The 22,559-nt window shown below is 40.4% G+C and overlaps 1 protein-coding gene across 1 annotated transcript in view; it reads left to right on the top strand.

The window, feature by feature from the left end:
- Positions 1-12,266: 12,266 nt before the first annotated feature.
- The window catches only part of pdzd7.L (PDZ domain containing 7 L homeolog), a 32,854-nt gene continuing 22,561 nt past the window's right edge, over positions 12,267-22,559 (top strand). Inside the window, exons 1-6 of the mRNA XM_041568700.1 lie at positions 12,267-12,467; positions 14,199-14,339; positions 15,266-15,440; positions 16,752-16,928; positions 18,916-19,063; positions 21,887-21,947. Coding sequence (XP_041424634.1) covers positions 12,275-12,467; positions 14,199-14,339; positions 15,266-15,440; positions 16,752-16,928; positions 18,916-19,063; positions 21,887-21,947 — 895 coding nt within the window. The 5' untranslated portion in view covers positions 12,267-12,274. The remainder of the gene's footprint in view (positions 12,468-14,198; positions 14,340-15,265; positions 15,441-16,751; positions 16,929-18,915; positions 19,064-21,886; positions 21,948-22,559) is intronic.

The following is a 22,559-nucleotide window of genomic DNA, read 5'->3' as shown; positions in this document are numbered from 1 at the left end:
ATATTTACTGGTTAAAGAGTATTTTAAAAAAATAAAACCTATGTATTGCTTTAAATGGGATGTATTTGCTCTTTTGTTGGGTGTTAGGTGAATACAGGATTTGGTTCGGGATTCAGGTTTTTTTCAGCAGGATTCGGATTCGCCCGAACCCTTGTGCCTGGCCGAACCGAATCCTAATTTGCATATGTAAATTAGGGGCTGGTAGGGAAATTACGTGACTTTTCATCACAAAAGAAGATTTTTATTCCCACTTTTTCCTTTCCTGACCCTAATTTGGATATGCAAATTAGGATTTGGATTGGTATTCGGCCAAATCTTTCACCAAGGATTCAGGGATTCGGCCGAATGCCAAATAGTGGATTCGGTGCATCCCTAGTTAGGAGCTATGGCGCACAAAAAAGAAACAAGGCTGCTGTTAATTTGACCACATTAATACAAAGCATAACTCAGAGCAGGGGTGTTTCGCCAATGAGGCGAGTTGAGGCTGTCGCCTCAGGCGGCAGCGCCCCACTAGGTACCAGGGGCAGCAAAAATGCTGCTCCTGGTACTTTAAGAGCGAATTTCCGGGGGAGGGGGGGCAGCAGCAACTGCTGCTGCCTCAGGCGGCGGAGGGGCCAGGATCGCCCCTGACTCAGAGCATTAGCCCACAGTCCTACACTTCTGTATGGCTGCACTTAAAGGACCAGTAACAAAAATTTTTTTAAAAAAAGTTTGTTTCTACATAACGAAAAAAAACCACCAAGACACATTTAACTTTAAATTCGCAAAGTCTTGATTAAGAAATAACTTACCGATACATTGCTTACACTCCTCTTCAGAAAAGGCGACAGGGCGACAATCCATTGTGTGGCACTCAATTTCTCCTCCCTGCCTTGTATAGGAGATAGCCAGGAAGAATCGTCGCTCTGTCGCCTTTTCTGAAGAGGAGCGCAAGCAATATATTGGTAAGTTATCTCTTAATTAGTGATGGGCGAATTTGGGCAGTTCGCGAAACGCAGCCGGCGTCTCGTTTTTGACTATGGCGTCCGTTTTTTGATCCCGGCACACATTCTCCAACTAAAATGCACTGGCGTCCATTTTTTAGATGCCGGCGAATTTTCGCTGCAGTTTCGCAGATTATTCGCCTGCGGCGAATCGCTAGAATTTGCCGCAAATTCGCGCCTGACAAATAAATTCGCCCATCACTACTCTTAATAAAGACTTTGCAAATTTAAAGTTAAATGTGTCTTGGTAGGGTTTTTTTCACTATTAAGAAACTAATTTTTTTTAAAAAAAATTCATGTTACTGGTCCATTAAAAAACATTTGGTTTAATTACAAACCTTATTTTTATGAAAAAGGAAGGAATATTTGCAGCACAAAAATAATGAAGTTGCATACAGTATATACAGGTATGGGATCCATTATCCACAAACCCGTTATGCAGAAAGCTTCAAATTTTGGGAAAGTACCGCAGGTAAAATCTAAGGTTACATACTGAGCTTTCAGCAATGATGATGATAACTGTGTGACACTATATTTTTATAGGCAATAGTAGTGGGCTAGAGGTTGCCAAACTGTGTATACAAGTCTTCATTTGTTAAGGAACAATTTAATATGTAAGGGGAGGCCACGTCTATGTTATACTCGTTTGGTAAGGCTGGAAACTGAACAGTATAATCCATAGAGACTAGTGATGCCAACCAGTGTCGGACTGGGGCACCTGGGGCCCACCAGAGAACCTGATCTGAAGGGCCCCTCCATTTACTCACGAAAGCCCACAAGGGAAAAAAAGGAAATGCATACCAAAGTGAACATTTTTATTTGTATACTATTAAATACCATTAAGTTGCCATAATTATTAAATAGCCTTATTACCAAAAGAGAACAAATTTGTTTTATAAGAAATTTAATTAAAGCACTACACATGCAGTATAAATGAGTATAAATCTTAGAACACACGTGACTGATAGGAATGTGATAGGGCCTTCTGATAGTAAGCTCCACTGGGGAAGAGACTAGTAGGAATGTGATAGGGACCTTACATTGTAAGCTCACTGAGACAGAAACTTATGTGAATAAGATAGGGACTTTAGATTGTAAGCTCAATGGGCAGGGACTGATCAAAATGTGATAACACCTGGTATGCAAAGTCCACACAACTGAAGCTTGAAAGGCAGCCCATGTGCAAATAAAGTAGGAAAACTATATTATACACACATTTTATAAACACCAGTACTCCATTAGCTTTATGAATTGCATTCCATTTAATCAACTGCAATTCATGAATTGATTAAAAATTCATGTTATATACTGCATTAACCAAGTAAAAAAATCATTGAGCATTTCATTTATTTTATCATTTTTTTTAAGCCTTCCCACCCCAGTCCCAGTAAAATAATTCATATGTCAGCTTCAACCAGAGATAGACAGAAGACAGGTGAAGCAACTACTGGAAAAGACTGGAGATGGTCAGATTGAAAAAAAAGTCCATGTGGGTTATGGCTTATGGGTGTAATTAAGGTCATTGGCCAACATAGTTCATAGTAAGACAATGCCCCCCCCAAACTCCCAGGGTGATTAAGGCCAACATACATAGTCCCAGTCTCCCCAAACCCCCCCTCCCTTAAATTATTTGCTCACCAGGCAGCACTGTAGTATAAATTTATATTCTCTATAAAACTGGACTGGCAGAGGAGAGAAGAGGGAGAAGACTGCAATAGTCAGTTACTCATCATCAGGCCCCAACTTGCCCAGCGAAAGCGAATGCAGGCACGCAGCCAGGATCCACCGCACCAGCAGACTACTGCTCCCTCTCTGACACATGGCGCACCTCTCTTCCCCTACGCGAAGGACGCCGGCCAGACCGTGACGTCATCAACAGGCGCGCACTGTCACGTAGCGAAAACATGCGCATGTCCACGCAGCACAGCAGAGTCGGGGAGCAGAGCAGCCCTTGCCGGTTTGGTACCAGGTGGAGTAGCGGCAGCACTGTGGGCCCATTAATTTGAAAGCAAGCACAAATATAAAGCGCAAAACCGGAGCCCTAACAAAAATAGATTAGAGTGTGGTCGCGGGGGCCCACAAGGACTGGGGCCCACCGGGATTTTTCCCGGTGTCCCGGTGGGCCAGTCCGACACTGATGCCAACTCTTCAGAAAAAATACCAGCCTTCCTTTATTTGTCATATTTCTGCCCTAATAGTAACATCAGCCTGTTGACCTTCATTAAAATCCCTAGGGCATTGTATATTTTGGGCTATTCATACTGGTACTTCTATACATGACTTTCTTATTCTGTTGAGTGCTCTATGGTGGGAACTAGGAAGGAAACAACCTGCTGCCCATGCTACATTGTGCTGACCTGGGCTAACCTGGATATGGCTAAAAATGCCATATTTTATATATTGAATTATTTCACCAGCCTAAAGTTTCAGCTTGTCAATAGCAGCAATGATCCAGGATTTCAAACCTGTCACAGGGGGGTCACCCAGTTCTTGGCCACGCTGGGCAGGCCCGGCAGTCGCCGCGCCTGTTTCGCATGCGCATGCGTGAATTGAAGAAGAAATGCAGAGAGTCGGGCAGAGAAGGGAACCGGACTTGAGGTAGGTGACAGAGGAGGTACGTGCCTGGCGCCCTCCCAGCTTTGCACCCTAGGCACGTGCCTACTCTGCCTAACCCTAGTTCTGGCCCTGGGGTCACCATATTGAAAGTGTCTGTGACACTCACATGCTCAGTGGGCTCTGAGCAGCTGTTGAGAAGCTAAGCTTAGGGGTTGTCGCAAATTATCAAGCAGAAAATAAGGTTTGCCTTTAATATAACTGATGCTAAAGGGCAGATTATTAAATTCCGATGCTAATTGCACTCGTTTCTGAGCTGAAATGTAGTAATTATCTGTATTAATTACTAATCAGCCTTATATCGTGACATTTATATTCTTCGGATTTATTAAACCTCAAATTTATCTGGTTCGAGTTTTTAAAAGAGATTTATTATATCCCAAAGCTACTAAAAATCTCCGAAAATACTCTATCTCAAAACTGTGAAGGTCAATGGCAGTTGTTTATTGACATCATGATCTGCGCTGGATAATCCAAAGTCTGAGTTTCCGTGCGATAATCCAATAAAGTCAAGTTTACGGCGGAAAAAATTCGATAAAGTCCAGTTTTCAGAGCGTCGTTCCAACTTTTCCAAGCAAAATAATTGATAAATGCTTGCCCGTGAGTGCGGGGAGTTGCGCCCCGGGCCTGAGGGTAGAAGCCTTGACGTGTCGTTACTGCTCACATGTATAAACATGTGTTAATTTAACCAATGGTGAGAGTGTGAGTGATGTGTTGTTTCATTGGCAGAATTTGTTTCACTTGTTCATAGGCATGTCCAAACTCCGGCCCGCGAGCCAATTGTGGCCCATTTTAATTTTAGACTGGCCCGCAGCCTCAAACAAGGATTCGCCCATTCAAGGGCAGACCCAGATAAAAATTGGCATGCAACTGGCCAGCCCGGGCCAGGAGTCAGTCGATGAACAGTGCCGTGTATCTTCTTGCCGCACTTTACAAAAAAGTTGCAAAGTGCTACAGTGCATTCAGAATTCAGGGACCTGCTATAAAGGATGCCCGGTAACAGGGGGTTTCCAGATATGGGATCTTTCTGTAAATTGGATCTTTAAACCTAATGGTTCAAAGAATGTCAGGCTGATTGGTCGGCCCCCACACATGTTCACCTCACCAAATCTGGCCCTCATTGCAAAAAGTTTGGACACCCCTGGTCTATATGAATACAGCATTTGCAGTGTTCAGGGGTCAACAGCCCCTAAAACACACAGTACAAAATATGATCTGTTAAAAGAGACTGCTTTTCTTCAGGGGCATAACCATACAACAGATAGTCTGGGGGTGAAGCCCAGGCCACGGGGTCTGCTCTATGGTAGTTCCCCCCACCCCAGACACTTTAAATAACAAAGTTTGCTGCCACCACGGAACCCACTGTTATTCGCCAACTTGTAGCGAGCGGAATTGTAATGATTTCCTTTAATTCTTGCTGAGCTATGCTTTGTGTGTGTGTATGTCTGAGCATGCAATACACTTGAGATGCTTGCGGGAGGGTCATTATTTATTTAGCAGACCCAGGTCATTCATCCAAGACACTGTAATAAAGCTAATGGATAGGAAAAGTTAGTGGCACTCTGCTTGTATTACTCTTATTTAGATTATTTCTAAATGTTATTATGCTCTTTACTTAAAAAGTGAATTGAATTTTCTTATTCAGCTAATCAAACAAATTGTGTAGTTTCAGTGACACAAGAACTGTCAGCTCCTGGGTAATTGTGTTGATCCTATATATTAATTGGTATTCTAAGACTATTTTCAATTGGTCATCGTGTTATATATATTTTTTTTTTTTTTTTGTTTTTTATCTGTTTGTTCTGCAGCTTTGTTCTTTGAAATGTCAACTGGTGTCTTGTTGTTAGGATCCCAGGTACCCTAGCAACAATGGTTTGAATAACAGACTAGAGTAATAGGGGTCTGTGTATAATAACAACGTTTTAATAATAAAGGTGTAACCTCATGGGATATCGCTTTTTGGTTGGAATTAATGAGCGGAAAGACTATTCAAGTTTGTGGAGACCCACACAGGCATCAGATGAATATACTGATCTCATTTCAATTGGGGAAGGATGTAAAGGGGGAAACAGGCCCAAAGCATGGGGGGTGCTGCAAATTGAAACCTGCAAAGAGTCAAAAGAAAAAGGCAAATAACTATAAAGCTATAAAAAAATATAATAATAAAGACCAAATGACAAGTTGCTTGGAATTGGCCATTCTATAACATACTAAAAGTTACCATAAAGGTGAACCACCCCTTTAAGGACCTCTTTCATCTGAAGACTAGGGAGGACACATTTATCCCTAATCCCTCAAGCCAGAAGGCCCATAGGGTCAAAGATCTTTGGGTCCCCTTTTCCGCAAGTCAACGGAGGAACCTTTTAGCTTTACCTTTCAGCCATTTAAGGTAAAGATTTCCTTCAACCTATGAGAGTCTTGTGAGCCTGTGGCTGGTCAGGTTTATTAGGGGGCACGAAGCCTGATGGCCACATATTCCCACTTGACGATTGTGCAGATCCATAAGTGTCTGTTGCACTAGATCTTCAGAATAAAAATATAAACTAAAATAAAACTCACACAGATATGTATTATATCATTTGTTTTGGAGCTGAGAGCAATTCATCTGCCTTGCCTTGGGTACAAAGTGTAAATCCATGAAGGATTGCACCCTTGTTTTACACTTTGCACCCTGCCCTGCATGTGGTAAATGACCCCAGGGAGTTTGTTTGCCCATACAGGGTCGGACTGGGGGGCCGACTGGGACTGCAGTCCGGGGCCCCCCTCCAGCCCCCCTACTGGGACGTGAATGGAAAAACAATGTTGGAAGAGGGGGTCTGGCATGTCGGGGGCCCACTAGGGTGGGGCCCACTGGGTTTATTCCCGGTCTCCCTCCGGGCCAGTCCGACACGGTGCCCATAAATACACTGTACATAAATACAGTGCTGTCTGCATTGATCAGTGCTCTATTCATGAGGGGCAGGCTAGGGATGTTATGTGGTTGTCTTCTTTGATTACCCCTAGCCTGAGCATCATTCAGACAGGCACCATTGGGCACACGATATAGTAGAGCCCTGTACTTACTGCCTGCCTATGTCACAAACATGGTACAGTATGTTCTTTAAATACTTGGAGCTGGAAAAATAAATCCCTAAATGTTCTATAAATTTCCTTTCATACCCTCTAGCTTTTATTTACTGCAATGTATGGTAGAAATGGATTAGTGCAATTCACATTTGTGTTATACATTTGGGGGCAGATTTACTTAGGGTCGAATATCGCGGGTTAATTAACCCCTCGATATTCGACTGTCTAAGTTAAATCCTTCGACTTCAAATAACGAAGTCGAAAGATTTAACGCTATTCGTTCCATTGATCGAACGATTTTTGTTCAACCAAAAAAGGCTTAGGAAGCCTATGGGGACCTTCCCTATAGGCTAACATTGACCTCGGTAGCTTTTAGGTGGCGAACTAGGGGGTTGAAGTTTTTTCTTAAAGAGACAGTACTTCGACTATCGAATGGTCGAATAGTCGAATGATTTTTAGTTCGATTCAAAGTCGTAGTCGAAGGTCGAAGTAGCCCATTCGATGGTCGAAGTAGCCAAAAAAAAAACATTCGAAATTCGAAGTTTTTTTCCTCTATTCCTTCACTCGAGCTACGTAAATGGGCCCCTTGTATTATGATAACAGATGAACAGAAGACTCAACAGATTGATTTCTGCATCCTTTCACCAAATCCATGTCTCCTGTCAGTATAAATATGTACACAGTGTAGGTAAATGCTGGTTGCTATGAAATATCAGTTATTAATCAGTAATAAAGGTTTGGTACAGGAGTAAAGATATCTGGGATTGAGCTCACTGATTAGAGACTAAGGGTCAGATTTATTAAGGGTCGAAGTGAAAATTCAAATTCTCAAATTTTTTTTTTTTTGGTCAAAACATTCAAATTTGAATTGTGAATAATCCAGACTCATTTGAGTTCTAATTCAAATTCGAATTTTGAGATTTATCATTGTCTGGTCCACCTGAAACCTGCCGAATTACTGTATAAGCCAATCGGAGAGGTCCAGGTATCAATTTGGTGATGTTTGCTGCCTTCCTGACATTCAAGTTTTTTTTGGAGAAAAAAACTCGAATATTTTTAATTCGAAATGAATTCGATTAAAGTTTTTGGGTTGATTCAATTCGTCTGAGTTGAGAAAATTCGATTTTATTAATAAATTGGTCGAATTTCGAATTTATGGGAGTTTTAAAAAGACTCCCATGAATTTGAAATTCGACCCTTGATAAATGTGCCTCTATTTGTTCCCCTCTTTTCCATTACCTGGTTACCGAGACCCCACCAAGTGCACAGACATAACTACCCTACACCAAAGCACGTAAACCCCCAACCAGCTCTTGCATGGCACAAGCAGAAATAATGACACAGAGCAACAAAACTCCATTTATTTGGGTGAAGTTTTATTGAATATTTTGCCAAAAGCATACCCTGTCCTTGCTATTCACATAACTGATGTTATAAATAATTTACAACCCGTAAAAAAATATATCACAAATGCTCTACAGTGTACAATAAACAAAATATAAATGATTAGATTTAGATACGTCATGTATTTTAAACTGTACTCTGGGTCTCCCAACTCCCGATTGAAAGGGGTTAAAAAACCCTGAATATTAGAGATTAGCAGCAAGGACAGCTGCTTTGTGCAAACAGAAATCAAGCAGCAATTAAAATACACATTCCCTTTGATTCCTAGGGATCACAATCCAGAGGACAAGAGCTTCTTAGGTGTTACAAGAAGTTATGAAATATTTCATCCCAGAGCTGAACTCTTCATTCTGTCTTATTACAGATTGTTGTTGGTAATCCTCATGCAGCAGTTAAGTGTATGATTTCCCTAGTTGACAAGCATAGCTGCCCTGCTCGCAAGGTAAACTTCTCACTGCTAAGTGCATCTCCTCCTGGTATGGAATGAATGTCTCCTATTGGCTGACAGCAGTGCAGTTGATGCTCGGTTGTTCTCCGGCACATAGTGTGCAAGCTGCTGGTGTAACTGAGAAGTCATTGTTTGGAGAGGGGGCAAGTCAGCAATAGATATTCCTTGGAGGAAAGACTGATCTTGATGTAAGTATTCTCTCTGTGTGTGTGTGTGATGCAGTTCTGCGTTCTCTCTCCCTCGGACCAAAGGGCATTGGGCATAGAGTGTGTCCCCATTTAGGTTCATCTGATGGCGCATGTTTCCAGCCTTCATGGTATGATCACTCATCTGGAAATAAGTTTCCCTTTTAGCATCTAATGACTTGTAACTGTTGTGAATGAGCGGCTTAACACTCCTGGCTCAGCTATTCATGGTCATGGCAAATCCTGTTGTTGTGCTCACGCAGGGCAGGAAAATGTTACTGTTCCATTCTTATTGCAGGTCATTTGCCAGGTGCACTGGACTAAAAAGTACAGAAGGTCTCCTAAATAATATTAGGAATGATTATCAGAGCTGAAATTATGCAGAAAACCTGGGCCCCCATGTGAGGGGAGAAGGATATCAATGGGGGATGCCCATCTAGTGGCCCTCCAGCTGCTTAACCTATCGTTACACAACATGACGGTGATATGTCTTTGTAATACACAAATTTTCTACGTGACCCAAAACCAGTGATGATGTTTGTATTGTTAATGCAAATGTAGTTTTTAAAGACTAATTTCTGAATCCCCAAAAAGGGCAGAATTTTGGAATGTATTTTATATAGCTAATAATATATAGGCTATGTATATGTTTCACGTTAACAACTTTGGCTACTTGTCTGTTCCCCTCATTTTCAGTTCTCCAGTTAAAATATATGATTATTTATTGAGCTTCCTGTAAGGATGATAACTGTGTGGTACCATGTTAAGGGTTTTATAGAACTAATGTGAATATTATCCCCTTGGTGTGCTACTATGGAACAGGAAAGAGGCATGTGCCTGAAGGTTCCAGAATCCTCCCCCATAGTGAGCAGGATGGCTTAATAAAAGAGTGTGTTTATTTTCTATGCAGCTCTGCAAGGTGTAACGACAGTCTGTCATATGATACAGGTGTATCAACCAAGTCAGGTGACGACTTGCTGAGCAGCAGGCAATGCTATTTTACAACAACATGGAGTCTAGATTAGATGTTATTGTTTCCCTTGTGTTCAGCTGAACAGAAAATGGCAGTTATTATATATATATTATATATATATTTGTGTAGTATACAGGGTTGCCAGGTCTAATTTTCAAAACCAGCCAAAGTCAGCTACAAAACCAGCCCAAAACTAGCCAAGAGGCTCTTGAAAATTAGCCAAAAAAATAAGCGCAATATGTGCAGTGAAAAAAAAGTCTAAAAAATAAATATATGTGAAAATACGCCTTTTTCAAACTTTTAGGGCGTAACTACAGAGGGGGGATAGGAGACATAGAGGCCCCATAAGGCCCTAATTCATATGCAATTTCAATAAATATTGGTAAAACAGGTCAACCTCTAGACATTTTGGTGGCCAGCATTACGCAACATGTATTGGGAGATGCAGGATTGGCACATTAGGGCAAGAAAAACATTGGCTGGTACAAACCAGCCAATGGCCCAAAAAGTAGCCTTGGCTAGTTTGTACTTTCAAAACCCGCCTGGGCTTTAAATTAGTAGCCCAATTTGGCTGGAAAACAGCCACCCTGGCAACCCTGGCAGTGTATGCCAGATTTGGGGGCAACTTTTGGGGCTTGTGATGCTGTTTAACTAGACACCCAGAATACCACCAATATACAAATATAAATTCTTTGCTTCGTGATTAGGTACCTAATCTGAAGTTGATGTTCCCAAAGATGCCCTGCCTACTGGCAACTATGTTCTTTAGGCTCTTAAACTAATAACATGACAACAGTGCTGGGCTAGAGGTTGCCAAACTGTTTGTGCAAGTCTTCATTTGTTAAGGAATAATATAATATGTAAGGGGAGGCCAAATCTATGTTATGCCTGTTTGGTAAGGCTGGAAACTGAACAGTATAATCCATAGAGACTAGTGATGCCAAATCTTCAGAAAAAATACCAGCCTTCCTATAACTGTCATCTTTCTGCCCTAATAGTAACATCAGCTTGTTGACCTGCTTTAAAATTCATAGGGCATTGTGTTTGTCATATTTTATACAGTGCTTTCTTTATTCTATATGGTGTGAACCCGGGAGGAATCAACCTGCCACCCATGCTTCTTTGTGCACCTGAAGTCAAACTGGTAATACAGGAAAACAGCTAGGAACCCATGGGGCCCAGTGCAAAATTCTGTGCACCTAACACATATCCAAATGCTAGACAGGCTGCTATATGATGCCATAGACCAGAGGTCCACAACCTTTTTCATCCCTGAACCAGATTCAGATGTAAAAAAGTTTGGAGAGCAACATAAGCATGCAAAAAAGCTCCTAGGGTTGCCAAATATGGGCCTTGATTGGCTACTGGTAGCCTACAGGAGGCTCTGCTTGGCAGTAGAACTACATTTTACATTTAAGCCAGAAATTCAAAAATAAACACCTATTTTTAGGTCACTGGGAGCAACATCCAATGGGTTGGTGAGCCACATGTTGCTCCTGAGCCACTGATTGGAGATCACTGCCATAGACAGTAACTATTTATTGGGCCTGGGTGGGGGTATGTTTGGCCTTCTGTGTAACTGAAATTCCAGGACCTACAGGATTTTGAATCTCAGTCTGGACATGCCTGTATAAAGGTTTCTGCATCTGCAATATTAATATTACCTTAGAGATAAAAAAAAATATCCTTGCTTTCATGTTATTTATCTCTGAATTACTGATGTCACAGTTCATGGGCCCTGCACAAACCCTAATCCAGCAGAACATGTAACTAAACCCACTGAACCCACTGTAACCTCATATGATACCAGACAACCCAACTATTTTACTTTTCGTCTTCCAAAGAGTGAGATTGAGAAGTTCAGATGGAGTTTCACAGAGACCAAATGTTAATTTATACTCTGTGACTACAAAATCTGGAATAAACATTGTAAAAATTTAAAAAAAGGAGCAGTGGGAAAAACACATTAAAGTGGCACAAGTTTTTTTCAATAAACACGGTGTTACCTTGCTTCTAGTTAGGAAGATATTGTGGCACCATGGGGTCTGTAACAACATAGGAACTGGCATCTACTGTATATTTCAAAGCAACTTTTGAATATATATCCATGATTCCAGCATAACTGCAGTAACCAAGGGGAAATGTGAAGCACAAAGAATCCCTAAGAGAAAAGGGTAAGATGGTGGTGTGGCACTATTCTTAATAGAATCACCAGTCTGAAGAAAAAAAGGTCCCTTGATATTTAATACTGATATATACAATTGGTAATCCCATTACTACATGCAAGATATTCCTGTCCAGTTCACTAAGGTGTTGCTATATTTCTTTTCTTGCCAAAATTATATGAGATGTCTAACAATGCTGTTTTGTCATAGGCGGCATCTTTGGTTTTCATTGGAGACAAACATCATGAAACCTGCAATGTCTGAGATCATGGCCTGAGGAAATGGTCTTGCCCAGTATGTTAAACATACAGCTTTTCTGGTGGGAAATGACATGAACGTCCATTGCTTTTCCAGCAGCACAAAAACTCTTTGTTTCTTCATTCTGAGCCTCGACCAAGCTCTGGAATCCATATGACTTGCTCCCAGGCCAGCACGCCATGGCACAAGCTTTTGAAATGGATGACAGTGAGATGACCAATGCTAATTTCCCCAGGGGCTCCAGAAGAGACTCTCATACAGCATCACGGTACTTATTTCGGAAGCAGAACAGACAGGGCAATGGCCAACCTAAAGGATTCCGAACCACATCTCCAATGGGAAGAGTAATCCTGATAAACTCCCCATTAGAAGGTAAGTTGCATTCCATGTTATCGTATGACTGACCAAATAGATGGGCCAGATGGGGCTTTCCATTAGATTTATGTTGGCAAATGTAGTATAGTTGGGTTGCACTTAAGAAAAGCACACCTTTATATAGGTTCATCCTAGGAGTCATTTTGTACTAGCCAGGACAAAAGTGCAAGATCCCTTCAGTGCTTCTTTGCACAGCATTTACATCCTGGGATTACTGAACTCTGTGCCTTGCTGTTCTCCCTAATCTGAATGATGCACAAGTTAGGGGGTGCGATAGGGAATTTCCACGTGCTCCCTCCCAGTCTACCCCTCGTAAATACAGCACTGACAAACTCAAGAAACACTATATACATGGGAAGAGTGCAGGTATTTTCACTCCAAACTACCTGCATCTCTGGTGCTAAGTGCACTGTGAGGTGCTAAAGTGGAAAAATATGGCAAATTGCACTCATTTCGGGGTCTTTTTCTCCATTTGCTTAGGTCTAGTTACCCATAACAACCAATCAGATATTTGGTTTCAAACAGCTGCCAGTAAATCCTACCTGCTGACTTACTACTTACTAGACCAGTCCCAAACTTGCCGCCTTTTATTAATTGACCCATTCAAAATGACAACCTGAGGTTCCTTGCAAAGTTCTTTGAGCAGGCCCAAGCTGGCAATCTGGCTGCTGTAAGATTCCATATGTATGTATGTATTTATGTATATTTTTGAGGGCAAAGCACTGTACAGCAAAACAATAAATTAGTAGTATCAAACAAGGGGTCACTGCAATAATAATAACAATAAGTGCATTATTAGAAATACAATTCACATAAATATAAAATATAATAACAAGTGCTCAGTGCAGTGTCGGACTAGGATGCTAGGCGCCCACCAGAAAACCTTAGACCTTAGACTGTGGGCCCATTTTCCAAACTATTATTCCTCCTCTCCTCACTCAACCTCTTTTATATCAACTTACTATATTCTATATTCTTACTATACTCTTCTATTATTACACATTTTTCCCCATAAAGAAATAGGGAATTACCATGAAATAGGCCAAATGTTTAGAAGCAAAAGGGCCCGCTGACACCTGGGCCCACTGGGAGTTTTCCTGGTATCCAGGTGGGCCAGTCTGACACTGGCTCAGTGTCAAGGAGACAAAAGGATGGAGGACCCTACCCCGTAGGGTTTACAGTTGAAATGGGGGGGGGCAATTTACAGACACAATTTGGAGGGGTATTAAGTGCTGTAGGTTACAGTGTGTTATACTGTCATATAAGTCATATACGTAAGTGTCAGTTCCCAATTCAAGTGTTATCCAGGTGCTGCTAGAGGTAGTCTTTGAGTTTACTTCTAAAGACATTTAAGTAAGGTTCTCCTACTGCCAAGCAGAACCTCCTGTAGGCTACCAGTCCACATACAGGCTACCAGATTCAGGAATGGCATTCCAAATAAGGAGCAGCAAGACAGCGGGGATTGATGCGGGAAACAGCAGTAGTAGAAGGGGGTGCAACCAAGCGGTTGGTTTCACCACAAACATATAGAGAAAAAAGCTTTGAAGGTTATGAGGAGGAGTCTGTAAGTTTTTCTTTGTTTTATAGGAAGCCATGATAAGGACTTCAGTAGGGATGGGGCCTGTACCCTTTTGGATGAGAGGAGGAGAATTCTGGCAGTAGTGTTTAATACTGACTGTGTGACTGTATTGGTATGCATTTCACACATATTTCCCTTTGTCCTTGCAGCTCACAGTGATGAAAGTGACTCAATCCTTGCTATCACAGTGGAAAAAAGCCGTGATGGAAAACTTGGATTCAGTGTGCGTGGAGGCTCAGAACATGGCCTTGGAATATTTGTTAGTAAAGTGGAAGAAGAAAGCACTGCTGGTAAGGGAATAAAACAGATGCTTCTTGTCAAATAAAGATCAGTGGTCTGCAATCCCTTTGTTCTTTCATATTACACCCCTAGCTTTTTATATTGTGATGGTTGGTCTTCTGACACACCCCAATGCTCAGTTGGAGCAACTGATGGTCCAATTGCTACACTTTATTGACCTAGGCAATTCATGTCTAATATTTGGTCATTAATGTGGGCACCTGTAGGACAAACATCTTACTTCAAAGCCAAAGATATTAATATGCAGTTGGTCCTCTCTTAACTGCTAATATGGCCTTTACCGTCTACTCTTCTGGGAAGGCTTGAATTGTTGGATGTTGGGTGCTCATTTTAGGCGATCATGACCTGTTCAGATGGGCATTCCAATTTATCTCACAAGTTATCAATTGGATTAAGTCTGGGCTCTGTGCAAGCCAATAAAGTTCTTCCACTCCCATCTCAGCAAACCCATTCTAAGCCATACTTTTTGCACAATGTTATTATCCTGCTGAAACCATGAAAGGGCCTTATCCAAATTGTTGTCACAAAGTAGGAACCACCTACACAGATATGGCTTAAAAAGCCAATTAAACAATTAGATGGGATGTGAATATTCTTTTTGCCATTAATATGGAGTTACTGAGAGAAAAGCCACTGAAGCAGGACTAGCTGCGCAAACATTTTTTATTATCATAACATGTTTCAGTCTCAGGGCCCTCTATCAAGTGTGGTGATAATTTTATAAGGGTCATTGTTCTTTGCTTCGGCACAATTTGCTTTAATGTCAACATATTAATCCTATACCAGTTGGCGTTCTTCTTAACACAAAACCACATGCCTTCTGTGTTTTACTACAATATGTCATGAATGCCACCTACAAATGTCGTCCAAGTGTGAGCTACAATGCAATCTATTGTCTTTTGTATTTGTTTAACAGAAGAAGCAGGTTTGTGTGTTGGAGATAAGATTACGGAGATGAATGGCATTAGTTTAGAGAACATCACCATGGGAAGTGCTGTCAAAGTCCTTACTGGGAATAACCGCCTCCGTATGATGGTGAGACGCATGGGAAAAGTGCCAGGGATTAAATACTCCAGAGAAAAGACCACATGGTAAGCAGAGCCCCACTCTCCATTCTTATTCTGCTTGCCATTGTCAGCCGTTCTAGGTAACCAAAAATCACAATGTAAGGCCTCTATGGGCCAAAGAGAGCGTGTCAGGTTCACTGAAGTAAGGCAGTGTCCAATTACAGGACAATACCAGGTCTTGTGTGACAATGAACTTTGACCACAGCAAACTTTCAAGCTTCTCGCTGATCAATGTCTTTAGACGTAAAAAGTCTGAAAATTTGATTATAATCCAAACACAGCCTGGGAACCACCACACTACTCAACATTTATATACAGAATGACACTGTATACCATCATTGCCATTTATATTTAAATATGATTGGCCTTATTTATCATGGAAGGTCCTAAAGCACATGACCAAGCTCATCCGGGATCTGAAGTCCTTCTCATTCTGCTCCCATTTCCTGTAGACCAATCCTCTGCAAGACTTGTCACTTCTACCAGTTCTGATAAAGTCTCCCACTGTTTTGGGGGTGGAAATATGTTGATTACTATGTAAATATACAATCCTTGTTATTATAATCTGAGTGCCCTGCTTCTTCCTATATTTCTAGAACACTGGAATCTTACAGATGACCCTTGCAGAGAACACCTCATAATTATTTTTTTCTATTTGAGGTGTGCACCATCAATTACTTTACTTCTATCATCATCAGCTCTGTAGTATGAAACTCTAGGAAACACGTGTTTATAATTTGGGCTAGAAAACCTGATAAGATATTATCTATTACTCTATGTTCTGCCAATCTACATTCTGATTGGCTGCTCTCTGCAGTGCTCTTCTTACATCTCAACATCTCCATATCTCACAAATCTACTATGAGCACACCTGCCCAGCACGCACCTCTCAGATGAACCAGGCCACTTCAGGGTTCTCACACAGTTGTTGACCTTTCTCAGTGGGATCCCTTTCACTTAGCATGTATCACTAGGGTTCATCAGCCTCACTAGGTTTCTTGATGGAGTTCGGTCTATCCTTTTTTTGTTCCCTCACTCTTATCTTATCCACTTAGAAGAGAGCTGTCAGTCTATAGGGTTGATCGTATGCCATGATTGCATCTATAATCAAAAGTGGCCCATTGCATGCGAATAGGTGGGACAGGACTGTTAGAGCAAATCAGATGAATTACTGTAACACTGGATCCCTATCCTTGCAGACTCTCATCTTCTAACCAAAATATGATTATAAAAGATTATTTCCCCATTACATGAAAGAAGTTTGCATGTTTATCACATGCTTTACAATGCACTGATATTGCCACATGCTTCCATGAGCTATTTCTTTCCTCTAAGGGTGGATGTACTGAACAAGAGACTGATCGTAGAAAAGGGCAGCTCCACGCCATCAGACAGCAGCTCAGAAGATGGAATGAGAAGAATGGTGCACCTATACACATCATCTGATGACACTTGTTGGGGGTTTAATATCAGAGGAGGGAAAGAATTTGGACTTGGTATTTTTGTGTCCAAGTAAGTTCATGACTTTAGAATTTGATTTACTCTGCAAAAGTAGAAGGAAGATTGGTTGTATTTAATCTCTTTGCTTTATTTCCAAATGAGATGTTGACTTGTGCAGTTTGCTTGAAAGGGGTAGTTTACCTTAAAAAAAAAACATATTTCTATATACTATGCAGGCAACTGTTTTTATGACAAATATTTTTTTCTTTGCAACTCTCAGATATGGAATTTAAATGGTTAATGGGATGATAGGCCTAATTACTCATAAAGAAAAGCTGTCATAAAGAAAGCTGTCTAGTCAGAATGGAAAATACAAGGAGTCATTTAGTTACTGTACTACAGAGAGCGATGTTGGAAGCAAAACCAATCTTTTTTACCCACAATGCAAACTGACTACGGCAACTTAGCACAACCACAACTGTGCTTGTGGTCGTAAATGAGCCCTACTGGATATAGGAGAGGGTCTGAAAAAAAAACAAACAATCAAACATAAGAATAAAATTGCATGAATTAAGTTGACCTGTAGATACAGTGACCCAAGAGCTAGATAGTCTCCATAGACTCCATTTTATACAAATAATTAAATTTTTTTACGATTTCATTTTTCTCTGTAATAATAAAACAGTACCTTGTACTTGATCCCAACTAAGTTATCATTAATCCGTATTGGAACCAGCATATTGGGTTTACTTAATGCATAAATGATTTTCTAGTAGAAAGGTATGAAGATTGAAATTATGGAAAGATCCAAATTATCTGGAAACCCCCAGTCCCGAGCATTCTGTATAACAGGCCCCATACCTGCAATAATTGATTTAATAAGTGCAAATTAGCAGCAGTTTCACCAATGCCCACGGAATCAATAATGGCATCAATGCTCATTCACTTGGCACTAGTTCATTGTACCTATGCATGAAAACCACTAGTGAAACCCTAAAGTTCAGGGCTCTCAGTTCATCAGAGAAGGCTAAAATTGTTTGCCACACATTACTAGGAGCATGTATGGACGTAATATAGCATTGATGCAATCTAAGGGGCAAAATGGAATTCCTAGCGATTATTTACCAAAAAGACATTGCCTATTTACTAAAGGCCGAAGAGGACAATTTCGCCAGCAAAGGTGAAGCTACATCCTCCTCAATCTTATGTCAGTGACGTCCCTGTATGCTGAAAAGTTATAAAAAAAACACAAATCACTGGCATTTTTTCATATTTTAATGTGGGATTATGTTTAAAAGTTGTAATTGTTAAATATAAGTTTTGTTTTTTAATTTTTTTTATCCATCTCTTTTGTCTTTTTTTTTTGCTTCCTTGGACATTTTTAATAATAAGTGGCCACTTCTATCAATTTCACCAACATCTCTAATAAAGACATACAGTGTCGGACTGGCCCACCGGGATACCAGGAAAACTCGTGGTGGGCCCAGGTGTCAGGGGGCCCTTGTGCTGCTAAACATTTGGCCTATATCATGGTCATTTCCTATTTCTTTGAGAAAAAAGAGGCTAAATAGATGGAATAATAGATATATATAGTATGTAAAGAATAGAGACTAGGAGAATAGAGGTTGAGTGAGGAGAAGAATAATAATAGTACTGGGAGTGGGTCCCTGGTCTAAGGTTTTTAGGTGGACCTCTGGTGTCCCTTTCTGACACTGAAGACAAATATATGACCTCTATGTACCCGCCATATTTAAATTGACGTAAGCATAAGTTTATTAACTAAGTTACGCTCAGAAGAAAGTAACGATTGTGGAAATTCGCTTTGAAGCGTCCACGCTGACAAATTTTCACTTTCAAAACTTCGCCAGTGTTCATCTGCCAAAAATAAACTCCGCATTTTGATAAATATGCAAATTAACGAGGAGCCTTTCCGAGGCAAAAATTCGTCCTTTTGTAAATTTGCCCCAAATGAGCCCTTAATATCAGAAAAAATGGCGATATATGATATAAACACTGAAAAACCTTGTTGACACACAGTTTATTTTCTCTTTATTGGAAGAGTTGATCCAGGAGGAATAGCAGAAGAGAAGGGTGTCAGAGTGGGAGATCAAGTCCTTGCAGCCAATGGAGTCAACTTCGAAGACATAAGCCATAGCAAGGCAGTGGAAGTGCTAAAGGGTCTGACTCACATCATGTTAACTATAAAGGTATGGAATGTCCGTATAACACTTTGAAGGATGATACTTATTGTTAGGCAGAAAGCTACAGGAGAGACACCATTCTAGCCAAGACAGACAGTCAGGGTAAGATTTAGAGTTGTTGTAGAGGGGTTGTTCACCTTTGAATTAACTTTTAGTATGACGTATAGACTAATATTCTGAGACAATTTGCAATTGGTTTTCATTTTTTATTATTTGTAGTTTTTGAGTTATTTAACTTTTTATTCGGCAGCTCTCCAGTTTGCAATTTCAGCAATCGGGTTGCTAGAATCCAGATTACCCGAGCAACCATGCATTGATATGAATAAGAGACTGGAATATGAATAGGAGAGGCCTGAATAGAAAGATGAGTAATCAATGAGGAAGAACAATAAATTTGTAGCCTTACAAAGAATTTGATTTTATATGGGGTCAGTGATCCCCATTTGAAAAGAGTCAGAAGAGAAAGACAAATTGTTCTAAAACGATAAAAAAAAACAAATAAGGAAGACCAACTGAAAAGTTGCTTAGGATTAACCATTCTATAACACACTAAAATGTAATTTAAAGGTAAAGTACCCCTTTAAAGGAACAGTAACACCAAAAAATCAAAGTGCCCTAAACTAATCAAGATATAATGCACTGTTGTGTTGCACGAGTAAAGCTGGTGTGTTTGCTTCAGAAACACTACTATAGTTTATATAAACAAGCTGCTGTGTAGCCAGGTGGGAAGCCAACTTAAAAAGGAGAAAAGGCACAGGATACACAGCAGATAATTGATAAGTTCAGTATTATATAATAGGATTCTTCAGTACTTATTTGTTATCTACTGTGTATCCTGTGCCTTTTCCCCTGGCTGCCCCCATGGATACACAGCAGCTTGTGTATATAAACTATAGTAGTCTTTCTGAAGCAAACACATCAGTTTTACCAGTGCAGGGCAACACTACATTATATTGTCACTTCTTTAAAGCCTAACTAAAGAAGTAGGCTAGAAATGTTGTACATTACTTTTGGGCTTCTGTATCAGCCCAAGACAACCACAGTCCTTTAGCAGTAAAGATCTGTGTCTCCAAAGATGCCCCAGTAGCTCCCCATCTTCTTTTCTGCTGATTCACTGCACATGCTCTGTGCTGCTGTCACTTACTGAGCTTAGGGACTCACTCACAATATACAGTACACATAGAATAGAAATGTCACAATATAAAGCTGATTAGTAATTAATACAGATAATTACTACATGGCAGCACAGAAACCAGTGCAATTAGCATCAGAATTTAATAATCAGCCCTGTAGCATCAGCGTATATTACAGACCAACCTCATTTTCTGCTGGATAATTAGTGACGACCCCTAAGTTTAGCTTCTCAACAGCTGCTCAGAGCCCACTGAGCATGTGAGTGTCACAGACACTTTCCAAGATGGTGACCCCCTGTGACAAGTTTGAAGTCCTGGATCATTGCTGCTATTGACAAGCTGAAACTTTAGGCTGGTGCAATAAGTTCAGTATATAAAATATGTAATTTTTAGCCATATTCGTTTTTAGGGTTTAGTTCTCCTTTAAAACACTTTCTTTTTTTGGTATTACTGTTTTATTGAGAGTGACTGGTGAGAGTAGGGCATCCAGTAATGTGCCACACGAAGGCCTTAATTAAAAAGCCTGACAACCCCTGGAACAAATTATTTTTAGGTTTATAGGGAGAGGGTCTTAATTTAATCAAGTGGGATTCATACTGGAAAATAAAAACAGTTTCTGAGACGCTCCAGGCCCCATTTAACTATTGGACACAATGCAAAGTTGGGCACAATTTTCCATTTTACCAAAGTGTAATTATATATTTGGTGCTGTACAATCTGGATAATCTCATAAACCACATTAGTATATGCACCAAAAACAGGATGAGCACTCAAAAAAAAACAAGATTTAGGTCACCAGCAGAGGAAGCAGACCCTGCAGCTGCGGGGGGAGGTATTGTGGGCCCCTTGAGGCCCTAAATTAGGGTTGCCACCTTTTCTGGAAAAAATACCGGCCTTCCTATATTCTTGCCGTTTTTCCCTATTAATAACATTGGCATCCAGCATCATTTTTACCGGCCAGGTAGCAACCCTACCCTAAATAATGAATAGGGATGTACTGAATCCAGGATTGGGGATTTGGGCAGGATTCCTCTTTTTTGAGTAGGATTCAGATTGGACCGAACCCTTGTGCCTGGCTGAACCTAAACCAAATCCTAATTTGCATATGTAAATTAGTGGCGGGTAAGGAAATCACATGACTTTTCATCACAAAAGAAGATTTCTTTTTCCACTTTTTCCCAAATAGTGGATTCAGTGCATCCCTAATGAGCAATTTTAACATATGGTTATGTTGGGGGCCCTAAGTTACACCACTGGTCACCAGAAAAAGTATATTATATTGCACACATATATTTTAGCGTATTTTTTAGCGTATATTTGAGTCTACCTATAAGGATAATGGGCCAGGCCAGTAAGAGGTTGGCCCTCCTGCCACACTACATAATGATAAGCCGGGCAGCTGCCTAAGTTACAGTAAGTAGTGAAAGACAGGGGACGTTCATCAGTAAATTATTTTCTGCTAATTACCTCTGCACCACAGTGAATAAACAAGCCTCACGCTGCTGGTTTCCTCTTAAGGCAAGGCAGGGTCACTTACTTAAGCCTATGCAGATACGGTTTCATCAGTCAAGAGGAATACATTATTTATCAAAAAAGCACTATCAGGTTTAACTTTCAGCAGCAGCAGGCATTTTAATGTGCAGAATTGTTTCTCAGGTTTTTTTTATTCCCCCCTTAATGCAATGATATTTTGCAGGAGACAGCCATGTACCCGGCGTACAAGGAAATGATCGCAGAGTATTGTTGGTACAGTAAATGTAAGTGTTGTAATATTAATGCTGTGGGCCATTCGCCCCTTGCTTGCGGTTGGAGGGAAATCCCAGGACACCGATATCCCTTTACTGAATGCGTGTCGCTCAGATAGGGTTTCTTTTGCAATTTTTGGGAGGAAATCTTGATAGCGCCTCTGAATTCTTAAAAAGAACAAAATGTTTAAAAATAAATTGTACTTGATCCTTTAACAATAGCAGATAAAGTTAAAACCGAAAACAAGGACAAGGGCGTCTGAAAATAGGCATGGATAAACCCTTCCTTACTGCGGGCCAGTGTTAAGATGCAGGATCTGTTATCCAGAAAAGTCTCCCATAGACTCCATTTTAATCAAATAATTACAATTTTAATAAAAAATATATATATAATATTATTATTATAATAAAACAGTACAGGTATGGGATCCGTTACCCGGAAACCCATTATCCAGAAAACTCAGAATTACAGGAAAGTTATATTTCATAGACTCCAATTTAATCAAATAATTCATATTTTCAAAACTGATTTCATTGTTCTCTGTAATAATAAAACAATACCTTGTACTTGATCCCAACTAAGATATAATTAATCCTTATTGGAGGAAAAACCAGCCTATTGGG

Source organism: Xenopus laevis, chromosome 7L, assembly GCF_017654675.1.
Source record: "Xenopus laevis strain J_2021 chromosome 7L, Xenopus_laevis_v10.1, whole genome shotgun sequence".
In the NCBI taxonomy this organism is placed as follows: domain Eukaryota; kingdom Metazoa; phylum Chordata; class Amphibia; order Anura; family Pipidae; genus Xenopus; species Xenopus laevis.
Note: the sequence above shows the minus strand (reverse complement) of the source record. Positions and strands in the feature narration are given on the sequence as shown.